The sequence below is a fragment of the Sceloporus undulatus genome, chromosome 1 (genome assembly GCF_019175285.1).
Source record: "Sceloporus undulatus isolate JIND9_A2432 ecotype Alabama chromosome 1, SceUnd_v1.1, whole genome shotgun sequence".
Classification (NCBI taxonomy): domain Eukaryota; kingdom Metazoa; phylum Chordata; class Lepidosauria; order Squamata; family Phrynosomatidae; genus Sceloporus; species Sceloporus undulatus.
The window spans coordinates 191,542,045-191,568,797 of NC_056522.1; the positions used below are offsets into that span (position 1 = coordinate 191,542,045).

A 26,753-nucleotide genomic window follows, 5' to 3' on the forward strand; every position below is an offset into this window, starting at 1 on the left:
TATTTGAAATAGACAATGCATATTTATTTAAATTCACCTGATTGTTGAAGTTCTGCCAGAGTTTGGGTTTCTGGCAAGATGTCACTTGCTGCAAGGATTCCTGGTGGTCCCGATTGGATTCCAGTTCCAGAAAGTTCATCAGTAACATCTGCATTTTTATGCATATAAAAAAAGTAAAGAGATAACTAAATCAGAAATTGTGCATTGATCATAGTAAGAATACTCTAGGAAAACTGTAGGTCGAGAATACAACTAAAAATGTAGGACATTAAAATTTCTCCATCTTTTTGCAGATAGCATAAATAAGAATACAGAGTGGAAATGCTGTTGTCTAATATATTTATCCTCCATATCTACACCCATCTATCCCTTCCTGTGTTGGAAAGGTATGGCGACCTCTGGGATGGTATTCCATTTTAGAGTTGTTTTCTTTTGCAAACTTATAAGGGAAATAGCATAACATGATATTGATATAGTTACTGTCTTTAGCAACTGTTCCTTATGGCTACAACACTGGGAAAATTCCATGGCATACCATGCAACAATGAGCCTTTAGTTGTAAAGCTACAAACTTACCCGATGGATTTTTTTCCTGGGAGCCATTGTTCCCGGCCATAAGCCACAGCTCTTTCATCAGGTGGAAAAAGGGTGGTTGTTTTTCTTTGGGGGGGTGATGCCCCAAAACTATTCACACAGTCCAAAAAGGTATCACGCGTTTTTTTGAACTTCATGAATACCTCTTCGACGGTGCGGTTGTAGCCATGCATTTTTAAATGCGCTGCTACCTCTCTATGCACTTGAAGAATGGGCATAGAACGGGACCTCATGAGCATCTTTAACTTTCCGCTCCCCCTAACACTTCTCAGGAGCAAATCTATCTCCTTATTTGCCCACGTGGAACCCTTCCTACGCGCCATCACTGCTTCCCAGGAACTTCGGCCACTCTGCAAAGGTCCAGCGGGGAGATGGATTTGCGACGTCATCACTGTGCAGGGATTCTTGGCGCCAAAACATAGACTTGCGCCCTCTAGTGCTTTTACTGCAGAGCCGGGAGTTTGGGAGTGGAGAGAGCCAGCAGCAGCAGCTAGGTGATACTGCAAACGTTTGATTCACAACCTCTATAATTAGATTGCAGACTTATTTTATATTTGCTGTCATTGGGAAAGCCATGGATAGCCATCCAGTGACCGAAAGTGGTGCCTCCACGCAAGCAAGGGGGAGGGTGTGGAGTGCCAATGAAGTTTTGGCCTTATTGGAAATATGGAAAGAACAAAAATTGCAAAACAAATTAAAAAAGAATTATAGAAATTTGGATATTTTTAAGGTTGTATCTGATGAAATGGCAAAGAGAAACCATGTCAGATCTGCCGAGGAATGCAGAAGCAAATCCAAAAAAATGAGATTTGAGTATAGAAAGGTTGTGAAACATAATCAGAGAAGTGGAAGCAACCCTATTACATGTCCCTTTTATAGGGAACTAGAGGAAATCTTTCATGGGGATGTTAGCATCACCCCTCATAGGTTATCCCGAAGTCTTCATTTTGAAAGGGAGGGTGAAACCACAAATGTGACTGAGGAAACCGCATCCACCTCCATGGCTAACACAGGCGATGGAGGCACCCAGGAAACAACTACCAGAGAAGACAGTGATGAAGGCAAGTAGCCCATCTGTAATGCCTGAAGATTTCTGCTATGTGCGTGACAACATTACTATTTTGATAAAATAACAAATGCTTTACTCTTTCTTTCCCCTTGAAATTTTTCAGATTCTGATGACACTTGTCTCGATGACACAATCATAAGTATACCTTTCACCATTTTGGAAAGTGGACCTACGCAAATAGCAGGTAGTAATATATAAATTTATGTCTTTTTCTGGATCTCTGTTCTGTTAATAAATATAGTGAACCTGTATATGTGTTCAAAATAAATAACGTTGGTGTTTCATGCTACACTTTGAAGGTGCGACTGGAGAACAATTGGGAGACTTGCAAAGACGTGCAGATGATACAAGCGGTGGAACTGATGGTAGGTAGTATCTGCTTCTCTAGGAAAATTCCTTGTTTAAAACCCTTTACATGATGCTACCATAAGAAATACATTTCCTTACTGTGGGCTTAATCTATTTTCTCTAATTTTTAAATTTCAGCACGTAACGATCCCGATGAGGAACAGGAACAACCCAATGTATTGCTGTCTCCTGGAACAAGACTCCGATCAAACAGGAACAGGAATCGTCGCGCCAGAAGAGGAGAACATATTGCGCGCACTATAATGCAGAGTGCTAGTCGAGAGGCCCAACTTACCCGGAGAACACAGGAACGGTTCATGGAGATTGTACACGACAGCATGAAAGACTGTAGGAGGACAGAAATGGAACTTGTAAATATTATGAAGGAAGATGTAAGGAGAAGTGCACAGGACAGACAGAGAATGTTGCAGTACATGGAGACCATGACTGAACTGTACCGGAGGAAAGTTGATCATGAATGTTCACTTCCAACGGGGCAACATGTTACTATCGCCCAAGGAACCATGCACACATCATTCAGGGCATCTCCGGGTGATATTCCTCCCTCAACACCAGGCCCAGCTGTCTGTACAGATTTCCAGGAGCAACCATCCCCATCGTATGTTGGTGGGCAATGTCAAGGGAACAATTCCCCTGAACTCTTTGATGAACTTCCTCCTGCTTATGCTCCTGATGGTTGTCCTGTCACTCCCACTAGTAACATTATTGATGATGACAACACATTAGAGAACATCAACAGGGATGTTCAGAATGCTGTGGAAGTCACTGATCCCCTTCAGAATGAAGGCTGCATTGGAACCGTGCAATGTGAGAGCAATGCTGGAACATCTTCCTTGCAATGCGCTGTTGCACCTCAACAAAAACAAAATAAACCATGCAGTTCTCGTACTGGGAGGATAATCAAGAAAAAAAAAATATTTTCCCCATAAGGGAAAACATTTATAGGGAAAAGGTTATGTTTTGAAACCGCAGATATGTTTCAGCATTCAATGTTTACCCTGTTATGTGCCCGATAAGGAGGGACTGTAACCATTTCTCCTTGAACCAAATTAAAGTTTAGTTTTCATGTTAAGGAAAACGTTTGTATGTCACCATGTGCATATGGATATGTTCTGACATAATGTATATACAGTTTATATAAAAGCCTGCTTTGTTTACATAATGGAAAACAAGTCAACAGACAGTTTTTTTTGTAAAGAAAAAAGATATTTAATCGTGTTTAAAAATGTTAAGTTATATTGTTGACAAAATACAGCTGTGTTCTCTGAAATTGGTCTGCCCTCCTTAATATACCTAAACATTTCCACAGCAATAGCAATATTATTCAGCAATGGTTTCTAGAACAGCCTTCCTTTTGGTTTTAAAGTTTGGTATTATCCTTAAGGTCTTCACAGTACTGTATAACATTGCAATGGTAGGAACCATGATGTATTAATAGAAATGTAATATATACAATCCATTTTTACACCATTGTTTTCCTATATTCCCAAAAATGATATTTCAAACATCAATATAGCAATTGTATAACTCTACAAAATAGATTTCCAAAATTTGGGTAAAAATGAAATTAATCTATAACAGTCGGGTATTAATACCCCACAGTAATATATACACCACTAGCAGAACCTGATTGGGAAAAAAAAAAGTTACAAGCAAAATGAATCTAAACAACCGAGATTCAACATTGCCATCTGGTAAAGTTATTCACATGTTGTACATGACACGTTGTCAAACACATGTATTTCAACATAAATAGATTGATACAAAGGTAAACCAAGAAAAAATGTTTTGAACAGATCAATGCTGTTGGCATAACTGATGTGATGTTATGAAAGATGAAATAATGTCAGTTTCTGGTGTTACCGACCCAAAATAATGCTAGTTACTGCAGATCTAACAGCTTGACCCTCTTTTTTGTGATTTCTAGAGTGTCCTCCGATGTTATTCGAGAAAGCCGGGAGGACAATTTTCGCAGGTGGTTCAACATCGGGATCAAGGACTTCTCCCCTCGTCTCACAAATATTGTGCAGGATGGCACATGCTGTAACCACTGATATAAAATTTTCCTCTTTCACAGTTAGTCTACCAGAAAGACAACCCCACCTAGATTTCAATCGCGCAAAACATCTCTCCACCACGCACCTTGCCTTACAATGGGCAGTGTTATAAGCAAGTTTGTCAGGTGTTAATTCTCCACGATATGGTGTCATTAGCCATTTCCTGATTGGGTAGGCACCATCCCCTATAATCAGTGGTGGAATGGCTACATCGTGGACATGCAGGGTGGGATTTCCGGGCACAAAACAGCCTTCATCCATCACTTCACAGATAGCAGAATTGTTAAATATGTGAGAATCGTGCGATCTCCCACAATTCCCGACTTCTATGTCGATTAGCCTTCCACTGTGGTCTGTAATTGCTTGCAGAACAATTGAAAATCCCTGCTTGCGGTTGATGTATTCCTCTCTGCGTCCCAGCGGTGGGCAAACAGAGATATGAGTGCCATCAATAGCTCCTATGCAGTGTGGGAATCCAAGTCTCTGAAATCCATCCATAATCTGAAAAAAGGCAAAGGTATAATAAATTTGGGATATCAGAAAAAGGGGGAAAATATATTTCATATCAGATAATGCATTATTATTATCATTATTATTATTATTATTGTTATTGGTATATGAAACTGGGATCACAGAGACAAAAGCATAACAAGGACAATAGAAATTATTATGTTTTATATACCTAGAACACACTGAAGGGGAATCCAGATGTTACTTATTCACATATCAACTCTTACAAACATATCAAGATACATTTTTCCAGATTTGCAAACCACAACAGCACAGCTGGATAAGAGAGAGGCCAGCAGCAGAGATGCACCTCCAAAGTGCATGCTGCAAGCCTAGGACCACCCCCCCAGCACATCTGGATAAGAGAGAGGCCAGCAGCAGAGATACACCTTTGAAATCCATGCCCCAAGCCCAGGACCATTAACCCACCCCAATAATTGCAAAGGTGATTGAAAGCCTTTCTTTTTTTCCCACACAAGAAAAAGGCAGGATGTAAACATATCTTTATGGTATTACATAAACAAAATCTATATATCTGTAGATATGAATTAATGCATTTGCACCCAGAAGTCTTAGGTTTAAAAGTAATATTGATACACACCGTGTGGTAGTTTCCAAGCTGGATAGTTTTCCTCAGCAGCAGCTTCTCCATAGCAAGGCACACCTCGATGGCAATTTCTGCAGCTGTGGATATTCCAACCTCAAAACGGGAAGCCGCCTTCCTATACATCAAAGGGCTTGAGAGCCACCAAATAGTTAGGGCCACTCTCTTCTCCACCGGGATGGGACTCCGGAATCTAGACTCCCCACGCTCCAGCTCTGGTCTTAAGATGCTAGCCAGATCAAAAAGGGTTTCTTTAGACATGCGGAAGTTAGAAACCCACATGTCGTTATCCCATCGCTGAAGGACTTCGTCACTCCACCAGTTGGTCCGCTCCCGGGGTTGCTGCCACCAACGTGGGATGCGAGGCCAGGTCGCCATCCATGCCAGACAGCTGGATATATCTAGATTGCCGCTGGCAGCCATAACTGCAATCTTACTCAGAGCAGCCCTCCGGCGCGAAATGAGGACAAGCGATTTGGCAATGCGACTCATTCTTCTCCTTCTTCGCTCGTCTTCTTTCTCTACCATGCTCACAAGATCAAAAAATGCTTTCTCCGACGCCATCTTTACAACCCACAAGGAAGTCATCGGACGACTTCCGGGTCAAAACAACCACAGAGTGGCGACGTCATTGGTACACCGCCCACAAGATCTAATACGCATGCGCTATAGCAAACCGTTCTCAGAACGGTTTCAAGAAAAAGGAATCGCAGTGCGGTAAACTCCCGTTCTGATCCCGTTCTGATCACGTTTTGATTTCTAATGCGGTAATATCCGTTCCAGGAACGTTCTCATCACGTGATGATATGGAACGTTCTCAGAACGCAGTGCGATAATCTTCACTGAATAAGCAACTGTATTAATGGCCTGTGGTAACCATTTTATACCCTCCACATTGCCCTGAGGACTTGGACTGTTCTAAGGCATGCAGCATTGGGGAATTAATGATCCCTGCCATCAGTAGCCTGATGAACAAGCCAATGAAACTTTGAAATCTTGCATAATGTATTTTGTGCTTTTTAGCTGACCCCATAAAAGTATTGCTGTTCTGTAGATTTTGGATTTTGTTGCATATATATTATTGCTGGGGCTTGCAGAATCAAGGAATCTAACATGCAAACACGCAGAAGACTTGCACGTAGGCAGGAATACCAGGAGAAGGTCTGGTAGAGAAGTTCAGCTCTAAGCTGCAAAGGAAAAATCCTCCCATGCAGACTGCTGCTTTTCCTTGGACAATGAATTACTGGACAGCCGGTATCTCTCAAAGAGGGCTTTAATCATCAGGTTCAGGATATTTACAAAACTATACAAACTATCAAATGGCTCCATTTCCACTCCAACCACAACTCAACCACCATCAGCCACATGCAGAATTCATCCCTCTCCCTTACATACCTTTCCCCTCTTGGGGTCTTGAGTCCTTCCCACTCCTGGGATGTCACCCAGTTTCCTGTCATGTGGCAGTTATGATTTTGCGTAATTGAAGCCTACTGGTTTCATCTCCTGTGCCTGTGTCATCTACTTCCTATGACCAAGAGCTCTTCAAATGCTAAGTCATGATGGCTGCCACTTGAACTCTAGTAACCCTGTCATGTTTGTCCCAGTTCCTACTGTGGCCACATTCGTGGTATTTTCTGGACCAGAGTGCTTTGTGTTCTGACAATTACTACATGACCAACATGGCTGAATATGTTTACTATGTCATATTGTTCTTGTTGCCATTAACCGTGAACACACTTAGCTGGCCAGTGCTCTTGCTTGCCATCCTGACTCAAGAAGCAAGTGTTGGATCTGGTCTCAAGCTAGATCTGTCGAAATGGGCCTAGACCTAAATAACCGAATCCTTTAGCTCCACACCTAAATACCTGAATTAGGAATTAGGAAAACAACACCAAATATATTAAACACTATTGCTTCCAGTGCAGAAGTACAAATTCCTTTCAGGAGTCTTCATAGAGAATTCATCCACATTTTCCTTCCTTTTAATGTCTCCTGGAGGGATAAACACTGACTAACTAGGACCATCGTGTCTTCTTCAGTATAAACCCAGTCATGGGCTACCTCTTCTATCACACAGTGACAGCTGGTGGCTTCCATGTCAGTGGGACAGTGACTCCATTCAGAGTTTTATTCTAGATTTTAAAGGAACCAAGGTGCTCAACCATATCCTGAAAATAAATTCAACACCCTGAATAGCACTTTTATATTTTGGACTAAAATCCACGGTAGATTGACCACCACATTAGCTGCCACTGCCAACATATAGGTATCAACTAGGCTGTAACTTTTGGCAGACTTTTTAATGTATCAAATTTCTTATTAATGAATCCTTTGCGCTGAGAGAAATTGGAGAGGTTTGAAAGATCATAGAAATACCCTCTTACTATAAGAGCTTTCACAACTTTGGATCCTCTAGATAATTTGAACTTCAACTTTCAGTAGGCCACAGCCAACATGGTCAACAGTCAGGGCTGATGGGAGCTGCAGTCCAAAGTATTTGGAAGACCACCACACTTGAGAAGGCTTCTACTGGAAAATGCAGGTTATGTGAAATGGGGCAGGGAACACACACACACAGGTGAAACTGTATTAGTTAGTCCCCATTAGTCTAGACGTAGGTCAGTCCAACAGATTCACTGGCTTTGCTTTAGTTAGGATTAACAATAGGAAGTAGGCCTGTGTATTTTGGAGTGTCAGTTATGACCTCCAAAACACAGGAAAGTTAAAAACATTAAATAATTTTATGGGATAGTAATGAAATGAACAAGTCCTGGACCTGGGGCACTCTTTCCACACCTGCCTATTTGAATTACTTGGTTTTCTTCCTGTTACTGCTCAGTAAACATAATAAAAACAAATAAAAATTTAGGCTAAAGGGGTTCTGATCGTTAGGAGATGTTTAGTGGGCCTATAAAGTGACAAAGCCCTAAAGGCTTATAAATAGACCAGAAGGATCTGAGATAAATGGTTCACCAGATGATAAACTGTCAACTGTAACAAAGGTATTCAAAAAGCACATTAGCAAGCCATTAACTCCTTCTTAAAATAGGTGGCAGGTTATTTCATAAAAGTGTCATGTTGCAAATGATGTCATGCTCAAATGAATGTGCCAGATCTAGGAATGGGCTAGGGAATCCTCCAAATGTTTTTGGACTGCAGCTCCCAGCAAAGCCAGCTTTGGAAGCAGTAAGGAGTGTTCAACAGCATCAGTAGGGCCACATAATTCTTCCCACTGATTTTGTCTATACGGCAAAACCAGGATCTTGTCCATTGGTGTCTTCTTCAGGGAGAGCTCCTAGTTCACATCTGTGGTTGAAAATGGAATCCCATGAGCTAGCAAGTGTTTGGGTTTTTGCAGAGCTTGAGAAAACTACTTTATTTGGACTAGAAGTGCCAGAATCTCTCAACCAGCAGTGTTGCCATTTTGGCTGAGGACTTTTGGGAGTTCTAGTCCAAAAAAGCAATGTTTCTAAATACTGGAATTTTGACAGTGATATATTATCATTTCACACTGTATTAAAACACATTGAAGCCTGAAACTATGTTCCATTTAAGGGACCCATAACATTACCAGAAAGTATATATTATTTTAGCAGATTTTCTTGGGAGGCCCCTATTCTCTGTTATTGTATTTTGAAGTCTTTAATGTTCTGAGGTCTTAAACTGTAGTTTACATAGCTTGTGCATAAATCTGGCATTGCTGTTGTTTCTGGGACAAGGTTTCCTGCACTTTTCATCAAATGAAGTCAGACAGGGAGCAATATTTTTTGAAAATGCTTGGTGGGATGATGGTATCAGGTTGCATCCAACATAAATTCCTCCAGAGAGCCATTATGTTATGCTATAACCTTTCACTGTGCAAACTGAAGAGATGTGGTACCTGTAGGCTCAGATGAGGCTAGATTATTATGGTTGGCTTTATTTATTTATTTTTGTTGTTATTGTTGAACTGTGTTTTAACTTTTGTATCTTGTGAATTTTAAACAAATTATTGTTGTTGTTGTTGTTGTTATTAAGGACTGTGTCTCTCCCAGCACCTTGCTCTTAAAGAGAAATGTGACTTTATTGCCACTACTGTGAATGTAACAGAAAAATGTGTGTGTGTGTGTGTATTGTATTGTTCCACAGCAGATCCTCTGTGGGGCATAATTTGCTCCCCAGTTCCACAGAAATTGCTTACTTCTGTAAAGGTGTAAAGGCTATTTTAGATTTCCTACCCTTTTCAGAAGTGGGAATTATTATACAGCAGTATTGTCAGAATCTCCCGTGAGACAGAATCTCCCATGTGGAAACACTAAACTTTAAGGAAGGCTGGTAAACATTTTTGCATAAGGGCCAAAAGTGGTTTGGTCCCTGGTATCTCTTGCCCTACCTGACTCTCTAGAGAATCACTACTAAGAAATAATAATAACAACAACAACCAATCACTGTGCATAGACAATACTGAAGTGGAACAACCTCAGCCCTCTTGGTATAAACCACTACTCTAAGACACTGTGGACAACTGGCTCCCTGAGCAATTCCTATTACAAAACATGCCATGCAATGAAGTCAGGGGAAATGTATGGCCCAATCCATCAATTCTGCAGCCATAATTTTAGAAAATTACATCAGCCCCATTTCTTCAACCTAACTGCATGGAAACTGACAGATCTATTTTTCTTTGCTCCTTTATGGATGGGGAAACAATTGTTCCTGGGCTGTAGGTACAAGATCCTTTGTGTGCAAGAACCATTCTTTCCAAATGGTTCTATCATTATAGAGGGTTATTAGTATCACTAATTGGATATCACCTTTCCCAAGAGTACCTTGTAATCTCTCTGTAGGAATGAAAGGTAACTTAGGGATATTTAGCTCATGCACATTCTTCAGTTGCCACTCTTTATGTAGCCAAAATAGCACCATCCACACATAAAAGGCAGGTTTAAGCAAGCATCAGCCAAATCCAAGGTTTGGTAAAGTACAAAAATTAAAATAAAATAAATCCCCAAACGTTCAAATGAGGGCTGAACATACAGACTGCCTTCCCCCATATGAGTGCTTAATAGCCTCCCATCCTGATACATATTCCCCTCAGAAACAGGCCAAACAATGCACCACAACAAGATACTATCACTCTTTTCCATCTATAGGGGGCCAAATACACTACAACTTAAAAGGCTGATCTCAACGTTGTTGGAGGCTGTCAGACTGGAGAATGCCAACTGGAGATGAATAGATAACCAGTGTTTAAGAACCTGTGTAGTGGTGTAGTGTAGGACCCAACCTGAAAAGATGAAATTTAAATGAGGGTAATTGGATAATGAAAGCTGATATGACAACATTGTTTCAGTAAGGTATATATTTATTGTGTTTGATTATGAAGAATCATCTAGGTGTGCACAACATAACCTGTTGACATTTTGGAGAAACCCATTTTAATGGGCATGCATTAATGATATTGACTTTGGAGAAGCACAATTTATAACATTGTGTCAGTTCTGCAGTGAAGACAAAAGGAAAATTTTAAAGGGTTGGGGACGAGGATAGAGAGAAGATTAAAAAATGTGTTGAAAAATCCATTACTTATTACAGCTCTTTGTATAAGAACCTACCTGCATATGCCTTGATTCATACTTTTTGTATTATTGTCAAAATGTTAAAATAAAAACTTAAAACATATATAATGAAGCATCTCCTTGTGGTCTCAGCAATAAAACTAGACATATAGTCCACACACACCATGCTTTAATCCAAAGGATTTATTTATTCCCTTATTTTGGAAACCAGAAGTAGATTTCTGGACACTTCATCAGAAGGTGGTAGTGAGGCTTGCAGCCAACGGTGAAAAATTGGTGCCCATATCTGCAAAAGCTAATCTCTTTTATTTTGCAGTAAGATAAATAGTATAGATCAGACTTCCCCAAGATGATGCTATTACTGTGCTGCACAGTAGATAAGGGTAGTCCTAATCCTCCATTGATATATGTAATAGCTAAAGATTCCACCCAGGTAAATATATATTCCCTGTTTGGATGTCTGGGTAGGTGTTTTCTGTGCTCTACCTCAGAAAACACAAAATAGGAACAAAGATGTGGAGGGCACCAGATTGAAGAAGGCTGGTGGTCTAGATACCTTTTTGAAAAGATCTGACAAATAAAGAGGGGTGGCTAGGCCTATAGGTTGTAATAGACATAAATACTAAGCAGTCAATTGGAAGCTGAATATATTTGATTACCAGAGTTGTGGGCAAAACAGTTGGGAATATCAGCCACTATCTTGTTCTCCTTGACTGTGATGGTTATGTCATGTGACTGTTGTTGTGGAAGCTCAGCCTAACTATGACCAAAGGAAACATAAGCATCACTTCTCATTCTGGATTTCACCTCTCTGGGGAATTTTTATTCAATTGCCAATTTAGGAGGTTATTTCATTGCCTTTGCTCCTGCAACAGACGCAGGATATAACTTTAAGAAGCAGGATCTTATCGCATTTCCTGATCAGTACGCAGCCTGTATGCAACAAGTGCTAGTCCTCCATGCTTTTCCTGCATCTTTTCAAGAACGAGAAAATCCCTTTCTTGAAAAGATGTGATGGAAGCCCAGGTTGCATATGGGCTGTGTACTGCCCAGTGACAGGAAAATGTGATAAGATCTCCCTTCTTAAAGTTACTTCATGCATCTATAGCAGGAGCAAAGGCAATGAGATAAACTTAGAAGCAAACTGAAACTGTCTCTTCCAGCCACATTGGAGAAATGCTTATTTTGGAAGACAAAGAAATATTTGTGTGTGCAGTAAAACTTTTATACCCCTGACCTCTGAAGGTTCCAGATATTTTAGTGTGTTTAAATAGTAGAGTAATACAAAAATTGGGGTGCAATGGATTTAGGATGAACCTATACAAAACTGGCACAGATGAGAAGTAGATGGATTCACCTATCCTTTTGCTGCCATTTACCTTCATGTCATTTCTGACTTATGATAGCCCTCAGACTAACCTATCACATAGTTTTATTGAGAAGATTTGTTCAAAGCAGGTGTTGCCTTTGTCTTGCTCTGAGACTGAAACAGTGTGACTTGTCCAAGGTCAGCCAGTGGGTTTACATGACACAGCAAGCATTCGAATTCTGCTCTCTAGAATCATAGTCCAACATTCAACCCACATCAAGCTGGCCTATCATTAAGAAAGACTAAGTCTTATCTTGCAGTATGTTTCTTTTTTTAAAAAATTGTTGGTTGAATCCTTCTCCTGCATTGTAGTTCATCTGTTTAGTTGTTCTACAGTGCAAATTTCCTAGCATCAAATTCTTCCTTGCAAGACGACCCTTCCCCTATGATAATAAACTCATACATTACCTAGTGGTTGTGAACCAAGCTACATCCAGCTAACAAGGGATTAATTTACCACTTAAGATGGTAAGTAGTCTCCCACCCCCCAATACACAGTAGGGCACCTGCCCTGAGATCCCTCAGTGCTGCAATCTACTGCCTGGGCCAAGGTGCCCCACTGCCAGCAGCCAGATGACTGGATGGGCTTGCCTTTCTGGAAGCAACTTGTGGCCCACACTGGGCAGCTACGTGGACCCCAGCTTCTAATCCAGTGGCCACTGCAACTTCCCCTCTAGCACAAGCCTTCCTCTGAAAGGCCTTTTGACTGTGACCATGCCTACATGCACCCTTCCCTCTATAGTGGGTACGTGCCTGTTCCTCCTCCTCCTGGACCCTTCCTGACCACAGCTGTCTCTCTGGAGTCAGGTAGGGCCCGCGGAAAGGAGGAAGAGTGGGCACATGCCCATCACTCCAAAGTGGCATGCACCCATTCCTCCTCCTCCTGGACCTTTCCTGACTCACAGCTGTCTCTCTGGAGTTAGCTATGGGTCAGGCAGGGCCTGTGGGGAGGAGTAGTGGGCACGCACCCATTCCTGCTCCCTCTGGGAACCTTCCTGACCCTCAGCTGTCTCTCTGGAGGCAACTATTGGCCAGGCAGGGCCCATGGAAAGGAGGAAGAGTGGGCACATGCCCATCCCTCCAAAGTGGGCATGTGTCCATTCCTTCTCCTCCTGGACCTTTCCTGACCCACAGCTGTCTCTCTGGAGGCAGCTATTGGTCAGGCAGGCCCAGTTAGGAGGAGGAAGAGTGGGCACATGCCCATCCCTCTAGAGTGGGCATGCGCCTGTATGCCCATCTCTCTGGAGGCAGCTGTGGGTCAGGAAGGGCCTGTTGGGAGGAGAAGGTGTGGGCACACACCTGTTCTTCATCTCTGGAGACAGTTGAGTTCAGAAAGGGCCTGAAGGGGAGAGGAGGAGTGGGAACATGCCTGGTCGTCCTCCCTAGAGACCTTTCCATGCCCCTAGCTGTCCCTCCAGAGACAGCTGGAGGCTGAGAAAGTTCTCTGGGGAGGAGCAACTGGCGTGTGCCGGTCACTCCTCTCCCCGCCCTTTTCACAGCCTCCAGCTGTCTCGGAGAGCCAGAGGTGCACACATGTGGCTCCTGCTCCACAGTGGACAGCTGGAGGCCAGGAAAAGGCGAAGAGAGAAGGAAATGGCACCCATGTGCCTGTTCCTCTTTCACCCTGGCTCATACCAGGTGAAATGGCACCATGTGCACCCGTCACAGGCTTAGGACAAAGGAAGAGATACAACAGCCCCAAAGAGAATACAGCCTAATTTGCATAAGAAAGTAAACCAAGGGAGAAGTGCTAGAGGAAAGAGTAACATAGATTGGAATGGAAATCCAGCTACATATATGCCTCATCCCATTTTTGACTTTTCATGTGCCATGTGGCTGTAGTCTTCAGTTGAATCCCACATTGCTGACCTACTCAGGAAATAATGAGATCAGACACGGGTGGTTAAAATGAAATGGTGACCACCAGGCCTTCTTACAAAATGGTTGCTGCCAGAACTCCCAGGCCCCAATAAGCCTCAACACACACCTTGGGGAGCAGCCTTCCTCCTCCCACTGAGGACTATGGAGTTAGGAGTTCTCTGCTTCAGAGCTGCATGGCTCCCCAAGTCTCGGGCTCTCAAAGCAATCCCCAGCAAAATGACACCATGATTTGCAGCTTTGGTGGCTGTCCCACTCCTGCTCTGAATAGGCCCCACCCAATCTGCGGGTCTACAAAAGTTGCAAAGAGAACCCCCACACACTCCCTACTTAGCCAAAGGGGAGGGTAAAGTATATCTGCTATGCTGCAGCATGGTCCTCCACTGCCATGATCCTCTGCTGCCACTGTGATCTGCCACTTCTGCCAGTGCCATGGAACTTAAACACCCTCAGGTAGTCCCCGGACTACTTGGCAGGTCTCAATGGCTTGGCAGGCCTCCTCACAGCAGTAGCACTTCGAAAGAGGGAGAGTGTGGGGCAGGCAACTCTCCCAGTGTGACGCAAATGTGCCATGCTTATATTTAAACTTCTGGTCCCTCAACCTGAGAGACAAACAAAAACTCCTCCCCTGATGACTCGATTGGGGAAGAAGCATTTCCTTGCAACCTGAGGGTGGGTGGGCAGATTGCTTTCCCCCCACTACCAGGAGCTAGAAATCTCATTGGCAATTTCAGAGCTTAGAAAATAATTTTAAAGAAGAATGTAGATGATGACATGTTGAAGCCATCCATGGCTGAGAAATGGTAAGAAGATGCTCCAGGACATCCCCTTACCCCTGCTTGGTCACAAAGGGCTCTAGTGTGCCACGGGAAGTAGAAAAGTTCCCTTTTGGGGGCTGCCCTCCCAGAAACTTCCAGATGCTATATATGTAGTATATATCAATAAGGCTTTTGACAAGAAATTCTATGATATTTTTGCAGACAAACAGGTGAACTGTGAGCTGCTTTCTGATAAGTGGATTTGTAATTGGTTGACAGACTGAACCCAAAGAGTACTCACCAATGGATCCCCTTCATCCTCAGAGCTTTGAGCCCTGGACTCAGCATTGTTCAGCATCTTTAGAAATGACTTATATAATGGCATAGATGGTGCTTCCTTAATCTGTGGAAATTGTGCCATGAAACAGATCTGTCTGGTACTGTCTTGTCCCTGGCTCATCTTATGATGAGGAAGTTAGAGGTCCATGACAGGAAAATGGGAGGCCCTTTCAGTTTCTTTGCAGTGCTGTCTTTTGCCCAAATGTCAAAGTCCTCTGTTGTGCACCACCTCCTAAGTGGGCTTTGGTTATTGTTTTTCCCCTTTGAACTTTAGATGACTTCTGAACGACGTGGCACACAAGGGATCGCCTTTGCTACCAACCAAGGGCCCCACCCTTTCCTGCTCTTTAAGGACTCAGGCCAGATCTCAAGCCACAATGCCTACCACACCATCCAGTGGCCACAGTCTGGACCATGTGCTCTTTCTAATAATGTTCTGGGAATGCACCAAAGCATCCAAAGAACGAGAACCATAAGGACATCTTTTACAAGGTATTTGCTATCGTTCACCCTGTAACTATTATTTCGGGCAAAACATTGCAATTATGGTTGAATGGCAGATTACAGATCCGTACCAACTTCCTTCAGTCAACTCCTACCATTATGCTCCTAAATTTGCTCATGTCCATATTACCCCCTGGAAAGGTGCCATGTGTTCGTCACTTACAGGATAAATTGTATGCTCCTCCCTCCCCTTTCAAGATTCTTTTCCTCCCCATAAAAGTGAATTGGCACTATTTATAGAAGGATGAACATGCCTCTTTTTAAAGTCTAGCTTTTGCTGCACCCTGTAATTTATGGCAATATAATAAGTAATTTAGAATTAAAGATTTGAGACAACAGTTCGGCATTAACGTCTTTAAGACAAAACATTCAAAATAAAACTTGAAGCCATGAGAATGAACTCTGTTATTAGAGGCCTACTTTCTGCTAAATTAGTACCTACAGCTGCTTGCAGCTCAAGTGGTTTCATTGTGACCTCTTGAATAAAAATATATAATAAAAATAGTGTTATTCATTGTGGTGAAAGACCAATGTAACATATTTTAATCCCTGGGAAATCTTAAGAAACAGATTTTAAAAGTGTATCAATTTAATTTTGATTCCAAAATTATTGGTTTGGGGGAAATCACCCGATTACCTTTGTATTGTCCTGTACATGCCAGGATGTGGATCAATTCATTTTTAGCCACTCACATAATGTCTAGGCCATAGGCTTCTTGAATTTTTGTTACTATTAATTTCCTTGCATGGTACTGATAGAAGTATAAAGTGTATGGTTTCTAAATTTTTCTCTACACAAATCAGACACCATTATAAACTTATTTTCCTTCTTGGTAAGTACAAGATGTTGACAGCTGATTTTTGAAGCCAAAAGCGAGAAATGCTTTAAATAATGCACATCAGGTGGCAGTTCTGTCAAGTCCATTAACTATGTTAAGACAACCTTTTCTCCAGCCGCACCTTCTAGCTCAGCACATGTTCGTTGCTAATTACAGTTGTCTTTCTAGTGCCAGGGAACCCTCTCTATCTGCTGAAAGCCAAATTTTGTGTGTGCGTGTGTGTGTGCGTATGTGTGTGTACATGCATCCACACGACTGAATAAATAAGTTGCTGGACATTACAATCTTTCTACTCTGAGGCTGCTTCCTCTATCTACCATCTGTCCTGAATTCTCATGCATAGGATGTTACATTCCAATGGAAAACCTTGAGAGATCAATTGTAGTGAAATCACAGTGTTCACAGACCAGTCATGGTCTTTGCCTCAATCCTGCATTGCTAGGAACATGCCCAGCTCTCTCATTAGACAAAAGTGAAGCAGTAACTTCAAGCAGCAAATACTGGTGAGCAGTGTTGGCACCCCATAGCTGATTCTGCCTGAGCTCACTAGTTATTCCTTACATTTAGAAGACAGAGCTATGTATTGCCACATCGCCTGTCCATGGTTCCATGAACTAGACTGCTGCTCAGTGTGGTGGAGGGTATGATCCTGTCACTAATATTGAAGAGAGCTTCAATTGGAACTCAAGTTGGCCTCTGGAGGATAAAACAGGTGTGTGTTGCGGGGTGAATGGCATGTCATCCAATATTTTTGCTTTAGGCAGCAAAATTATTTGGCCTAGCCCTGGCCAAGAGAGAAGATTAACCACTGGTGGCACAGTGGTTAAATGCCTGTACTGCAGCCATTCACTCAAAACCACAAGGTTGCGAGTTCAAGACCAGCAAAAGGGCCCAAGCTCAACTCAGGCTTGCATCCTTCCGAGGAGGTCGCTAAAATGAGTACCCAGACTGTTGGGGGCAAATTAGCTTACTTGCTAATTAGCTTACTTCACCGCTATGATCTTTGCAATAGCGATATATAAATAAAACAAATTATTATTATTATTATTATTATTATTATTATTATTATTATTTCTGAGATATTTGCCTTGTCAATCGCTTTTTGATTGGTTGGTTGTCACAGTCATGTGAAAGAATTTCACAGATAAATTTTGGGTATGTATCACATTTGCAGAAATACAATCAGCCTTCTATATCCAAGGATTCCTTATCCAGGAATTCAACCATCCACAGCTTGATACACACACACACACACACACACCTCAAAAAACAAAACCTTGATTTTGCCATTTTATATAAGGAACATCATTTTACTACACCCATCCACAGATATATATATATATATATTCCAAAAACAAAACCTGATTTCAGTATCCATGGATGGTCCTGGAACCAAACCCCAGCAGATACCAAGGACCCACTGTATTGCTGGACTTTCCAGAGCTATACAGAAAAGAAAGAGAGACTCCTGAGTACATAGGAGTCCTAACTGGGTTTTCAAGTGACAATAACAGCTGGTCCTTTTCAGCAATCAATCCATGTCCTTAAAGGTCAGACAAGAAAGGGGGCAGAAGGGAAAAGTTCTTTGTTGCACTGCTTACCATTCCCTGTGTTTATAAATATTACTTCTTTACATTTCAATCTCCTGAACTGTCTGGTCACATTTTCCAGGGAATTCTGGGGGCTGTAGTTTTCAAAACTACAAGCTCCCAGTTCTTTCCAAGTACTGAATTTACTGTCTACCCATAGACATTTGTAGGAGTGGATAGTGGCTTGGCCACTGGTTTTCAAGCAGGGTTGTGACTTGATTAAAGACTTTAGAATTGAGTTGTTATATGTGTTTTAGTTCTTTCATATATTGATTTAAATATGCATGAATTAAAAAACCATATAAAGAAAGAAACATTTCTTTGTAGATAATGTGCTCCTGTGTTGTAACAGTTGTCATCTTGGAACAGGTATTCACTTGTGAATAAAAAGGCAAATGTCTTTTGGAATGTGGTGATTAAGAGTGGGGGAGAGTTTCATTTCTATTCAAGTTAGGCTAGAAATTATTAAATTTTGTAAATTTCTTCATGGAAGAAAACATATAATTTGTTTTTGAATATTTTATTCAAATTTGAAAATGTGTTCAAACTCAAAAGAAAAGGGAAAGGTGTGAGTGTGTGTGTGTTTGATAAACAACAGTTGGAGAAAAAAAAACACTAATGGATCTCTCCATCTCTAATAGAATATAAATGTTTGCAAATCATATTTCCTTTTTTATTTGCAAGTAATTTTCAGACTTGTCTAGTGGATGTTTCCCTGGATTCACTTCTTGGCTTCTGTTCTGCCCTCTCTTGGTCCATCTCTGCCAGCAGCCTGTATAGATCAAGCAATGGAAATAGCCTCCAGATGTCACTGCCTGATTCTGCAGTGAATTCAGCAACAAACCTGCCTTCTGATGACTTGACAGACTACATTTCCTCATAAGGAACCAAACAGACTGGCAGATCATGGAATCCTTGAAGTAAGTTGGTCCTTAAAAGCACTGAACCATCATACTTTCCCTCTGTGCTGCAAGAGAAACAATTACAGTTGAGATGAAAGTGGAGAGGGCTGGGACCAAATGTTCTCCATTAAACCTCATAACTGTTGTGGTGTTTTGGTATTTAAAAACACTGGGTGCAACTACCACATCTTTATACATTCAATTAAGGACCTGTGATTCCAAACAGTGGTTCAAATGTTTGCAGTGAATGTCACAAACTCAATTCTTATTTACTTCAGAATTTTTCTCAAACTAGAATTTAGCTTATAGTTGCATCATTTTCACTGGAATAATAAAAGTGTCTGAAAAGCAATGATCTTACCCCAAATGTTGCTAATTTTAGACAAGTATTTTGGATGTCCTTCAGGATCTAGAAAAGGAAGGGTCAGATGTGACAAACGGGCTGGAATAAAACATTGGCGTTACAGTTTAAGAACCTTTCACACATATTTTAAAGATCTACAACTGAAGTGTTGGGTGGACTTCTGGTTCTTTCTTTATCCCAATATATACTATCCCCAGCTGGATCTAGAGCTTTGAAAAGTTACTTTTTGGACTTCAGCTCCCAGAATCCCTCAGTCAAAAATGGCCACTCGTGCCCCACTTAAAAAAATCCAAGCACTGGTGGGATTTGATCTTCAGCTAGGCATTACCTTGTGCATCATCAGAATAAGCAATGCAAGTGGAAGACATTCTTTGTAAGGCATTCTTTTTGCAAGGGGAGGAAAAAAACAGTGAAAGGGAGAGGTTTGCAATAGCTCTTTACAGAAGTAACTTGTCTCCCCTGCCATGTCCCTCAGATTCATTTTGAGGATGTAAGCTTTAGCCCATTTTCTGTATCTGTTTAGATAAGACTGGCTACTGATAAATTGCCAAAATAAGAGGAAAAAGAGGACACCAATTTGCATGAAACGTACATATGAGTAAAGCATAAATGGTGAAACAATTACTTTTTGTTTGTTGATAAAAACACAATACACAGAAATCATGCATAGCAAAAAGGTAAAGGTAATCCTTTGACATGAATGTCTAGGTGTAACCAGCCGTAGGAGGTGGTGCTCATTTCTGTTACTAAACCGAAGAGCCAGCATTGTCCAAGGACTACTCCGGTGCTCATGTGGCAGTTCATGACTGCACTGAACACTGTTACTTTCCCATCAAAGTGATACCTAATAATAATTCCCATATATCACTGAGTGTAATGATAATAGTTGTGACATAAACAACTAGCAAATTTAAAATTACACCTTTAAATTACGTCATACAAACAGAATAAATATGTTTACATGTGTTTCATGTGGTTACTGTGAAAATTTGGTAAAACGTGATGTTTTTAAAGATTTTTAAAATAAAATTAAAATATTTTACAAATTAAAAATTAAATTTTGAAATTTTGAAATTTTAATTTTAAAAAACCTGGGGCCTCTCCTTTCTCCACTCACTGAGCCTCACCCTACTCACAAATCTCTTCAGCATTTTAAAGGGATACATTCAAATTCCACGGCTCATTTCTGCCATAACACAGGTGTTTGAGGAGCAGTGGTGTCAACCCCCTTTATGGTGTCACCTGGTGTGATGCCACTGGTTGGGGATGCCCTCATCCCCCCAAAATCTACCTCTCTCTGCAACATGTGAGTGACAACTCCATACTGCTTCTTAGAGATGGCTTCTAAGCCCTAATTCAGACCAGCTGCTATAATGGGCTTTTTCCTCTTTGGGGAGTCTACTCCATTGTGTCTGCCTTCTTTGCTGATTAATGGAAATGGTGGCAAATTCACCATCAGTTCTTTCCTTCATCTCCCCCATTATTATGAAGTTCTGGATTTTAAAAAAGACAAAATGATTTTACTTTTCCTTCACCCCCGCCCACCTTACGTAAACTGGGTAAATAAATTATGAGGTGAAATTCTGAAAATGAATAATTCATCCGTGTTATGGCTTTTTGTGCTTTGCTGCAAAACATTTGTACCCTCTTGTAATATTTTGTTGTATTTTTAAATATGTTCTTAACCTTGAGACTAGTGGCATTTTGCCTATAGTAATTGTTTCCTCTTAATGCCATTCCTTTCCCCCATAAGGTTTGAGGCTGAGTTCTAAACAGAAGGAAGTCCAGCTGCATTCCATGGTCCTTAGGTTTGCAGCCTGACATAAAATTATATTTGTTATTTTAAAAACCAGAATCCTCAATAATAATAATAATAATAATAATAATAATAATAATAATTTTAAAATCACACAGAGATCTATTAGGTACTATAATCCAAAGAAACTAGAGCCATACTTCACTGCTTTGATTTACCAACTCATGCTCTTTTTATGGCAACCTTGCAGAGTAGGAGCAGAAAGCAGCTGTAGCATTTCTCTACAGACACGTTGCAAATTAGGCTGGTGGTTCCATTGCCTTGGGAAGGTGAATCCATGATCGGTTTTACAGCTGCTTCTTCAACAGCTGCTCCTGAGTTGTATGGGAGCTCTCCAGATGTTAGACCCTATTCCCTACAGAGGTTTGGCACCAGGAGAACACCCTTACAACCTGGAGCAGCTGTAGAAGGAGTGGCTGTAAAACTGTGAATGGATTTGCCATTCCCTTGACAATGAATCCATGAACCACCCATGTGGAAAACTGAAATAATGTCAGTCAGCTAAAGGCAATACTAAGAGAGTTCCCTCCAGATGTCCAACTCAGAGCCATCATTCTTAATAATCTGCTTGACAGAGTGATGTGTTTATGGATGATCAGGCATCATCACTTAGGTCCCACATACTGTGACATATATATTGGAGGCTTCCATGCTGTTCTCTAATCTGTGCCCAGTTTCTGTTATAGTCTGAACCTATGCATTCATTGGCTACCTATGAATTATTGGTTTGGCTACATTGTTGGGTAATATTTAAGGAGTTGACTGTACTTAGAAGTAGTAATTAAGATATCAAGAAAGCTCAAGAGGAAAGAAGCTATGATTGCTACAAAGGAAGAATTAGGTCCTTCTCAGCTTGAATTAGTGGGTTTAAAGTTTTTCAGCTTTAAGACTCAGTCTTCTTACAGTGAACCTTTCTGCAAGCAGGTCTTGCATTACTGCATTATTGGCATGGGACACATGTAAATGAGCTGCATTCAGTTAGGTTATATTGTTGTTGTTTTGCATCTGATTTAAACTTGCAAATCCTTGGGGGGAAATTCTATACTTACACCTGCCAAGCCAAAACTGGGGAACATGTGGCTGTCCAGATGTTTTGGACTTCAACTTCTATCTTCCCTCATCACTGGCAATACTGGGCAGGGCTGATATAAATTTTCATCTCATTTATATTGGGGGGGGGGAATAGTCATCACCATCCTTAAGCCCAACCATTTCACACATGAGTCTTATTTCAAAATGGATCACACATTGTTAGCACAATATTATGAAGAGACAAGGAATACATTTATTTAACATCTAATTCTAACTTTCTGAACCATTATCCACACTGGAGTTTATCACACGTGAAATTGGAACTCCAATCCAAAGCCATATCGAAGGGAAGGGGTAGCAGAGTTAATTCGATCCAAGGCAATTCACGTGATTAATTATCTCACATGAAGAGCAAAATTGTGGTCATTCCTGAGGCAGAGCGGAGTGAGTGCAAAATAAATTATCACACCAGTACATACCATGCAGAGTCACCAATCCGAACTGGCACCCTTGCGCATGCTTAGTGGGGCTCTGAACACATCGTGAACCTTTGCACTTCTGGGGTGAAGAAGGGGGGCACTTCCTGGTTCCATTTTCACATGAATGCTATCTTCACATGAATGACTGGTTCACATTTCCTCTTCCCTTCTATTTTATTCTATTTTTTTTTACTCTATTTACTCTATTTCAGCAATTTAGCAATGCCCGCAACTCTTGCCATGTGTGGTCTCGAGTATACATACAACCACATCTGAATGTGTCATCCGTGCCATCCTTTCCTCCATCCCTTCCTGCTTCCTCCGAATGTGTCCTCTGTGTCAGATCTTCCCTACATCCCTCACAGTCACATACGAATGTCTCCTCTGTTCATCAAGGAGTACCAGAAGCAAATGGAGCAAAACTGCAGTGCCGCATCATGGGAAATGTGGCACCTTGAAGGTTGTGGGGGGTGTACCAGAACCGAAGCAAAGTTGCATTCCACACCAAGACCAATTCGAAGTGGATTCAAATTGACCCTGAAAAAAGATTTCTGAATTTGCTAGTTCACCAAATTCATCTACATCAGGAGTGACCCTGGATTGACTTTGGATCGGGCTTGGAACGACTCACCATAGAAAGCAATCGCATGTGATAATCTATCATGTTATAACGTGAATTCGCTTGGTTGGGCCTGGAGTGGCTTCGGATTGGAGTTGCAAAAACCATCATGTGATATACTGAAAAACAGTTAGCCTTAGTAATTCATTCTTCTATTAATTGTTCTCCAAGCAAAAAGTGTATATAAAAATGTATATATTATCACTAAAATGCATATCTCATTAGTAATAATCTAAAAAACACATTATGTAAAGAAAAAAATCATTATCTAAGAGCAAAACGGAGTACAAAACTGAATATCTTGGGAGAAATCAGTGCATAGATGTATCCATTTAAGAATACATATTTTTGGATAGGCTTGAAAAAATGTCACAGAGTGATGCCAATATATGGGATAAAATAAATTTAAGACTGGGTAAAATAATGGATAGATTCATTCGTTCCTCCTGTTGTCTATACTGGCTCACAGTAGCAGCACAGAGTTTTGTCCTTTCTAATCCGAACTGCAAATGCTGGGGAATTAAACCTAGTAGATAGCGTACTTTAGTGCTGAGCAGTTTTCTTTCCTGGAAGCAGCAAGTTAGAACTAACTACACCAGAGAGGAAGCTGACATCTATCTAGGTTTTTTCATGTTTACCTCTTTGCTGTCTATTCTTCCAAACTTGTATCTGTCTCATGCATTCCATACTATCCAACTCTCCAATTTTAAAACAGGAGGTGGCAGATTGTGGCTCATGGACCACATGCATCCCACCTCAGGACCCTGAGAGATAAAAACAATTTTTGCATCTTAAAAAAATGATATATTTTCTTGTTCTGAAATACCTCACAATGACTGCATCCACACTGCTGAAATACTCCAGTTCTGAGACGACCTTAACTGTCATAACTCAATGCAATGGAATTCTGGGAACTGTACTTTTGTGAGACAATTACCCTTCTCTCTCCCAAAGAGCTCTGGTGCCACAACAAACTACAGTTCACATAATTTTATAGCATGGAGCTGTGGCTGTTAAAGTGGTGTCAAACTGGATTATTTTTGTAGTGTGGATGCAGCGTCTACTAGAGAATGTGGAACCCAGAAAAAAGTCTTTATGAAATCACTTTCTGTTGTTAAAAGATGTTTCTTCTGGGCCGAAAATGCTCCAGAAATGCCCCCAAACATAGTGGAAATACACCCATATCCTTTAAAAGGCATTTTAGACAAAGAAAAATGGATATATTTCCTTTGTGTGACCGGGTATGATGGAGTGGTGCAGCCCTCCAAAGTCTCCTGGAGGCTAATGTGGACCTTAGCCTTCAACAGTTGCCTGCCCCCATTTTAAAAGCAGCTGAAAAGATGGGATGACAGAGGATTAATTGGGGCTGGCCCTGACAAATCTGGACAATTGGAAGGTATGGCTTTTTAGGGAAGGAGTGGGCATGGTGTGATTTGTGAGCTGCAAGTGGTCCCCAGGGTTGTTTCTGTGTGGCTCCTAGAGCCCATTGGGGGGTAAGATGCCTTTTGCATTTGACATTTTTTACCACATTGTTGCCCTCCCGGCCTATTTTAGCACCAGGAGGAACCTTTTTAAAATATTCATTCTTCATACAGAGACTGTGATGCCACAGTCCGACCTTCCATTTCTATGTACAGATCAATTCTATGTACAAAGGAATTAAACTAGAAGAGGCTTCCAGTTACTTCCTGTTTTTTTTTAAAGGCTTCATCATAAAAAGGGCAAAAATAAATGTTCCCCACACCCACTAGAGGGTCTTTGAGGGCAAAAATTTCCACATATCTTAAATCACTTCCCCAGAGCCTCTTTGCCTAATAGGACAAGTAAGAAAATTAAATTCTGGGATTTGAATGATTTATAGCAATTAATTTCACATCGCAACATTTGTTTGGTTTTTGGAATCCAAATTTCCCCATGGCAGCAGCCCTTGGAGGAAAGGATGGCCAAGAGCCTGTTTTGCAAAGTGTAGTGTAAAAGCTCTAAGTCAAAACTACAGTACATTTCTTCTCCCACCTGCAACTCACTGTTTCACCACTGCAGCCTGCCATTGGCTATTCAATGGGTTGTAAAGAATGGAGAGAGCACAGAAACATTTGGCCATAACCATCTACTGAGATTCACCAAATTCCTCCAAGCTATGATGATGCAGCTGATGATGATGATGCAGAGCAGATGATGAAGTCATTCTGTGTCTGGCAATGGGGACGAAGCCAAATCCCTTCTTCCAGCTGGTGAGTCAGAGGAGTGAGGGCTTTGGTCATTGCAGAGGAAGAAGAGAATAGCAAATTTTATAATGACGTAAGAGATACACATAGACGTATATTGGACTTACACTTGCATATATCATTAACAGGATGATGGCAATGATCTCCAAGGTGCATCTATAAATGCACTGGGTAGATAGACACCTAAAGTTGTCTGCTCCTCAGAGCATCAAGGCAACTAAGGAGGACAAAGTGAAGAAGGGAATGCCCTATCTTGTATGCTGCTTCCTCAGACTGTTGCAGCTTTCCCCACCATAGCAGGGGAAGGAAGGGAGGGAAGGATGGAAAGGAATGGTGGTTCATGCCTGGTAAGCTGGGGATGGGGCAGAGACCATTGCTAAGAGGTTACCACAAAGAAAGTGAAGTACATCTTAATTTCTCTATCTATGCATCCTCCAATCTCCCCTTGAGCCCTGGCTGTCTCTGTTTCTAAGAATTTAACAGCTGCTGTGGGAATATTTCTTAATTTCTCTTGGAACCTGCTAATAATGTTTTAAAAATGCTGCCAATTGACAATTTGTGTCCAAGAAGCAAAAACATCCTTGCATTTGTTAGGTATCTTTTTTTTTTTAAAAAAAGAAAAGTATACATTTTTCCTTCACCTACACCCCATTTAAAGTGAAAGCACAAAGGGAAGTATAAAACATCTCAAGAAGTTGTGTATTGCTTGTCCACTTGAGGGGTCAGAGCATGTTCACACACTTGGGGAAACCTATAGGCATACGCTGTGTTGAACAGTATAGCAAGCACAACAAGCAGAGCCTGAATATGTGTAAATATAGCTTGAAAAGTTCCTATTATCTTTCTACTACAAATCAAGGCAATCGCTCTTTCCAGTTTTAAGTGCATTGATTCCTATTCATAGGATGGTTGTTTTGATGATTAGTTCAAGTGTCTTTTAAGACTAGATTCACTTTAAGGGGAAAATCTGTAGTCCTGATGTAAATACAATACAATACTGAAATATCTAGCCAATGCTGGAGGTGGGGTGGGAGTGGCTGAGAATGCAGCTTTTAAAAGATTGAATGTACTATCACTGAGACCACCAAAGATCTACATGAATTTGTCCTAGATGATGAGGAAATTAAAATAGAAAAAAGATTTCCAATACCTTGGAGCAAACATTAATCAGAATGGAAACTGCAAACAAGAAATCAGAAGACTAGGAATAGAGCAACCATGGAAGAACTAGAGAAGATCCTAAAATGTAAAGATATAACACTAACACTAAAGTTAGGAT

At 41.1% G+C, this 26,753-nt stretch overlaps 2 protein-coding genes and 1 long non-coding RNA gene across 3 annotated transcripts; 2 read left to right on the forward strand and 1 right to left on the reverse strand.

Moving 5' to 3' along the window:
• Positions 1-640: 640 nt before the first annotated feature.
• LOC121919304 lies at positions 641-3,302 on the forward strand. The gene is made up of 4 exons (XM_042445770.1): positions 641-1,655; positions 1,767-1,847; positions 1,963-2,028; positions 2,150-3,302. The coding sequence occupies exons 1-4, from the start codon at positions 1,169-1,171 to the stop codon at positions 2,959-2,961; spliced, it is 1,446 nt and encodes a 481-aa protein (XP_042301704.1). The 5' UTR covers positions 641-1,168; the 3' UTR covers positions 2,962-3,302.
• A 93-nt stretch (positions 3,303-3,395) lies between these two features.
• On the reverse strand, positions 3,396-5,999 carry LOC121919305 (putative nuclease HARBI1). The gene is made up of 2 exons (XM_042445771.1): positions 5,201-5,999; positions 3,396-4,590 (listed from the first exon to the last, which is right to left on the reverse strand). The coding sequence occupies exons 1-2, from the start codon at positions 5,789-5,791 to the stop codon at positions 3,892-3,894; spliced, it is 1,290 nt and encodes a 429-aa protein (XP_042301705.1). The 5' UTR covers positions 5,792-5,999; the 3' UTR covers positions 3,396-3,891.
• A 9,433-nt stretch (positions 6,000-15,432) lies between these two features.
• On the forward strand, positions 15,433-23,348 carry LOC121927833. Its single transcript, XR_006103344.1, has 3 exons — positions 15,433-15,597; positions 18,818-18,957; positions 22,843-23,348. It is a non-coding gene; the product is annotated as an uncharacterized LOC121927833 (long non-coding RNA).
• Positions 23,349-26,753: the final 3,405 nt, after the last annotated feature.

Bases quoted from the DNA above. Each gene is read 5' to 3' on its own strand.
- LOC121919305 (XM_042445771.1), bottom strand. From the start codon at position 5,791: ATGACTTCCTTGTGGGTTGTAAAGATGGCGTCGGAGAAAGCATTTTTT. The intron at 4,591-5,200 runs GTGTGTATCAAT...GCCTTTTTTCAG, and splicing joins AGCTTGGAAACTACCACACG to ATTATGGATGGATTTCAGAG.
- LOC121919304 (XM_042445770.1), top strand. From the start codon at position 1,169: ATGGATAGCCATCCAGTGACCGAAAGTGGTGCCTCCACGCAAGCAAGG. The intron at 1,656-1,766 runs GCAAGTAGCCCA...GAAATTTTTCAG, and splicing joins CAGAGAAGACAGTGATGAAG to ATTCTGATGACACTTGTCTC. The intron at 2,029-2,149 runs GTAGGTAGTATC...TTTAAATTTCAG, and splicing joins TACAAGCGGTGGAACTGATG to CACGTAACGATCCCGATGAG.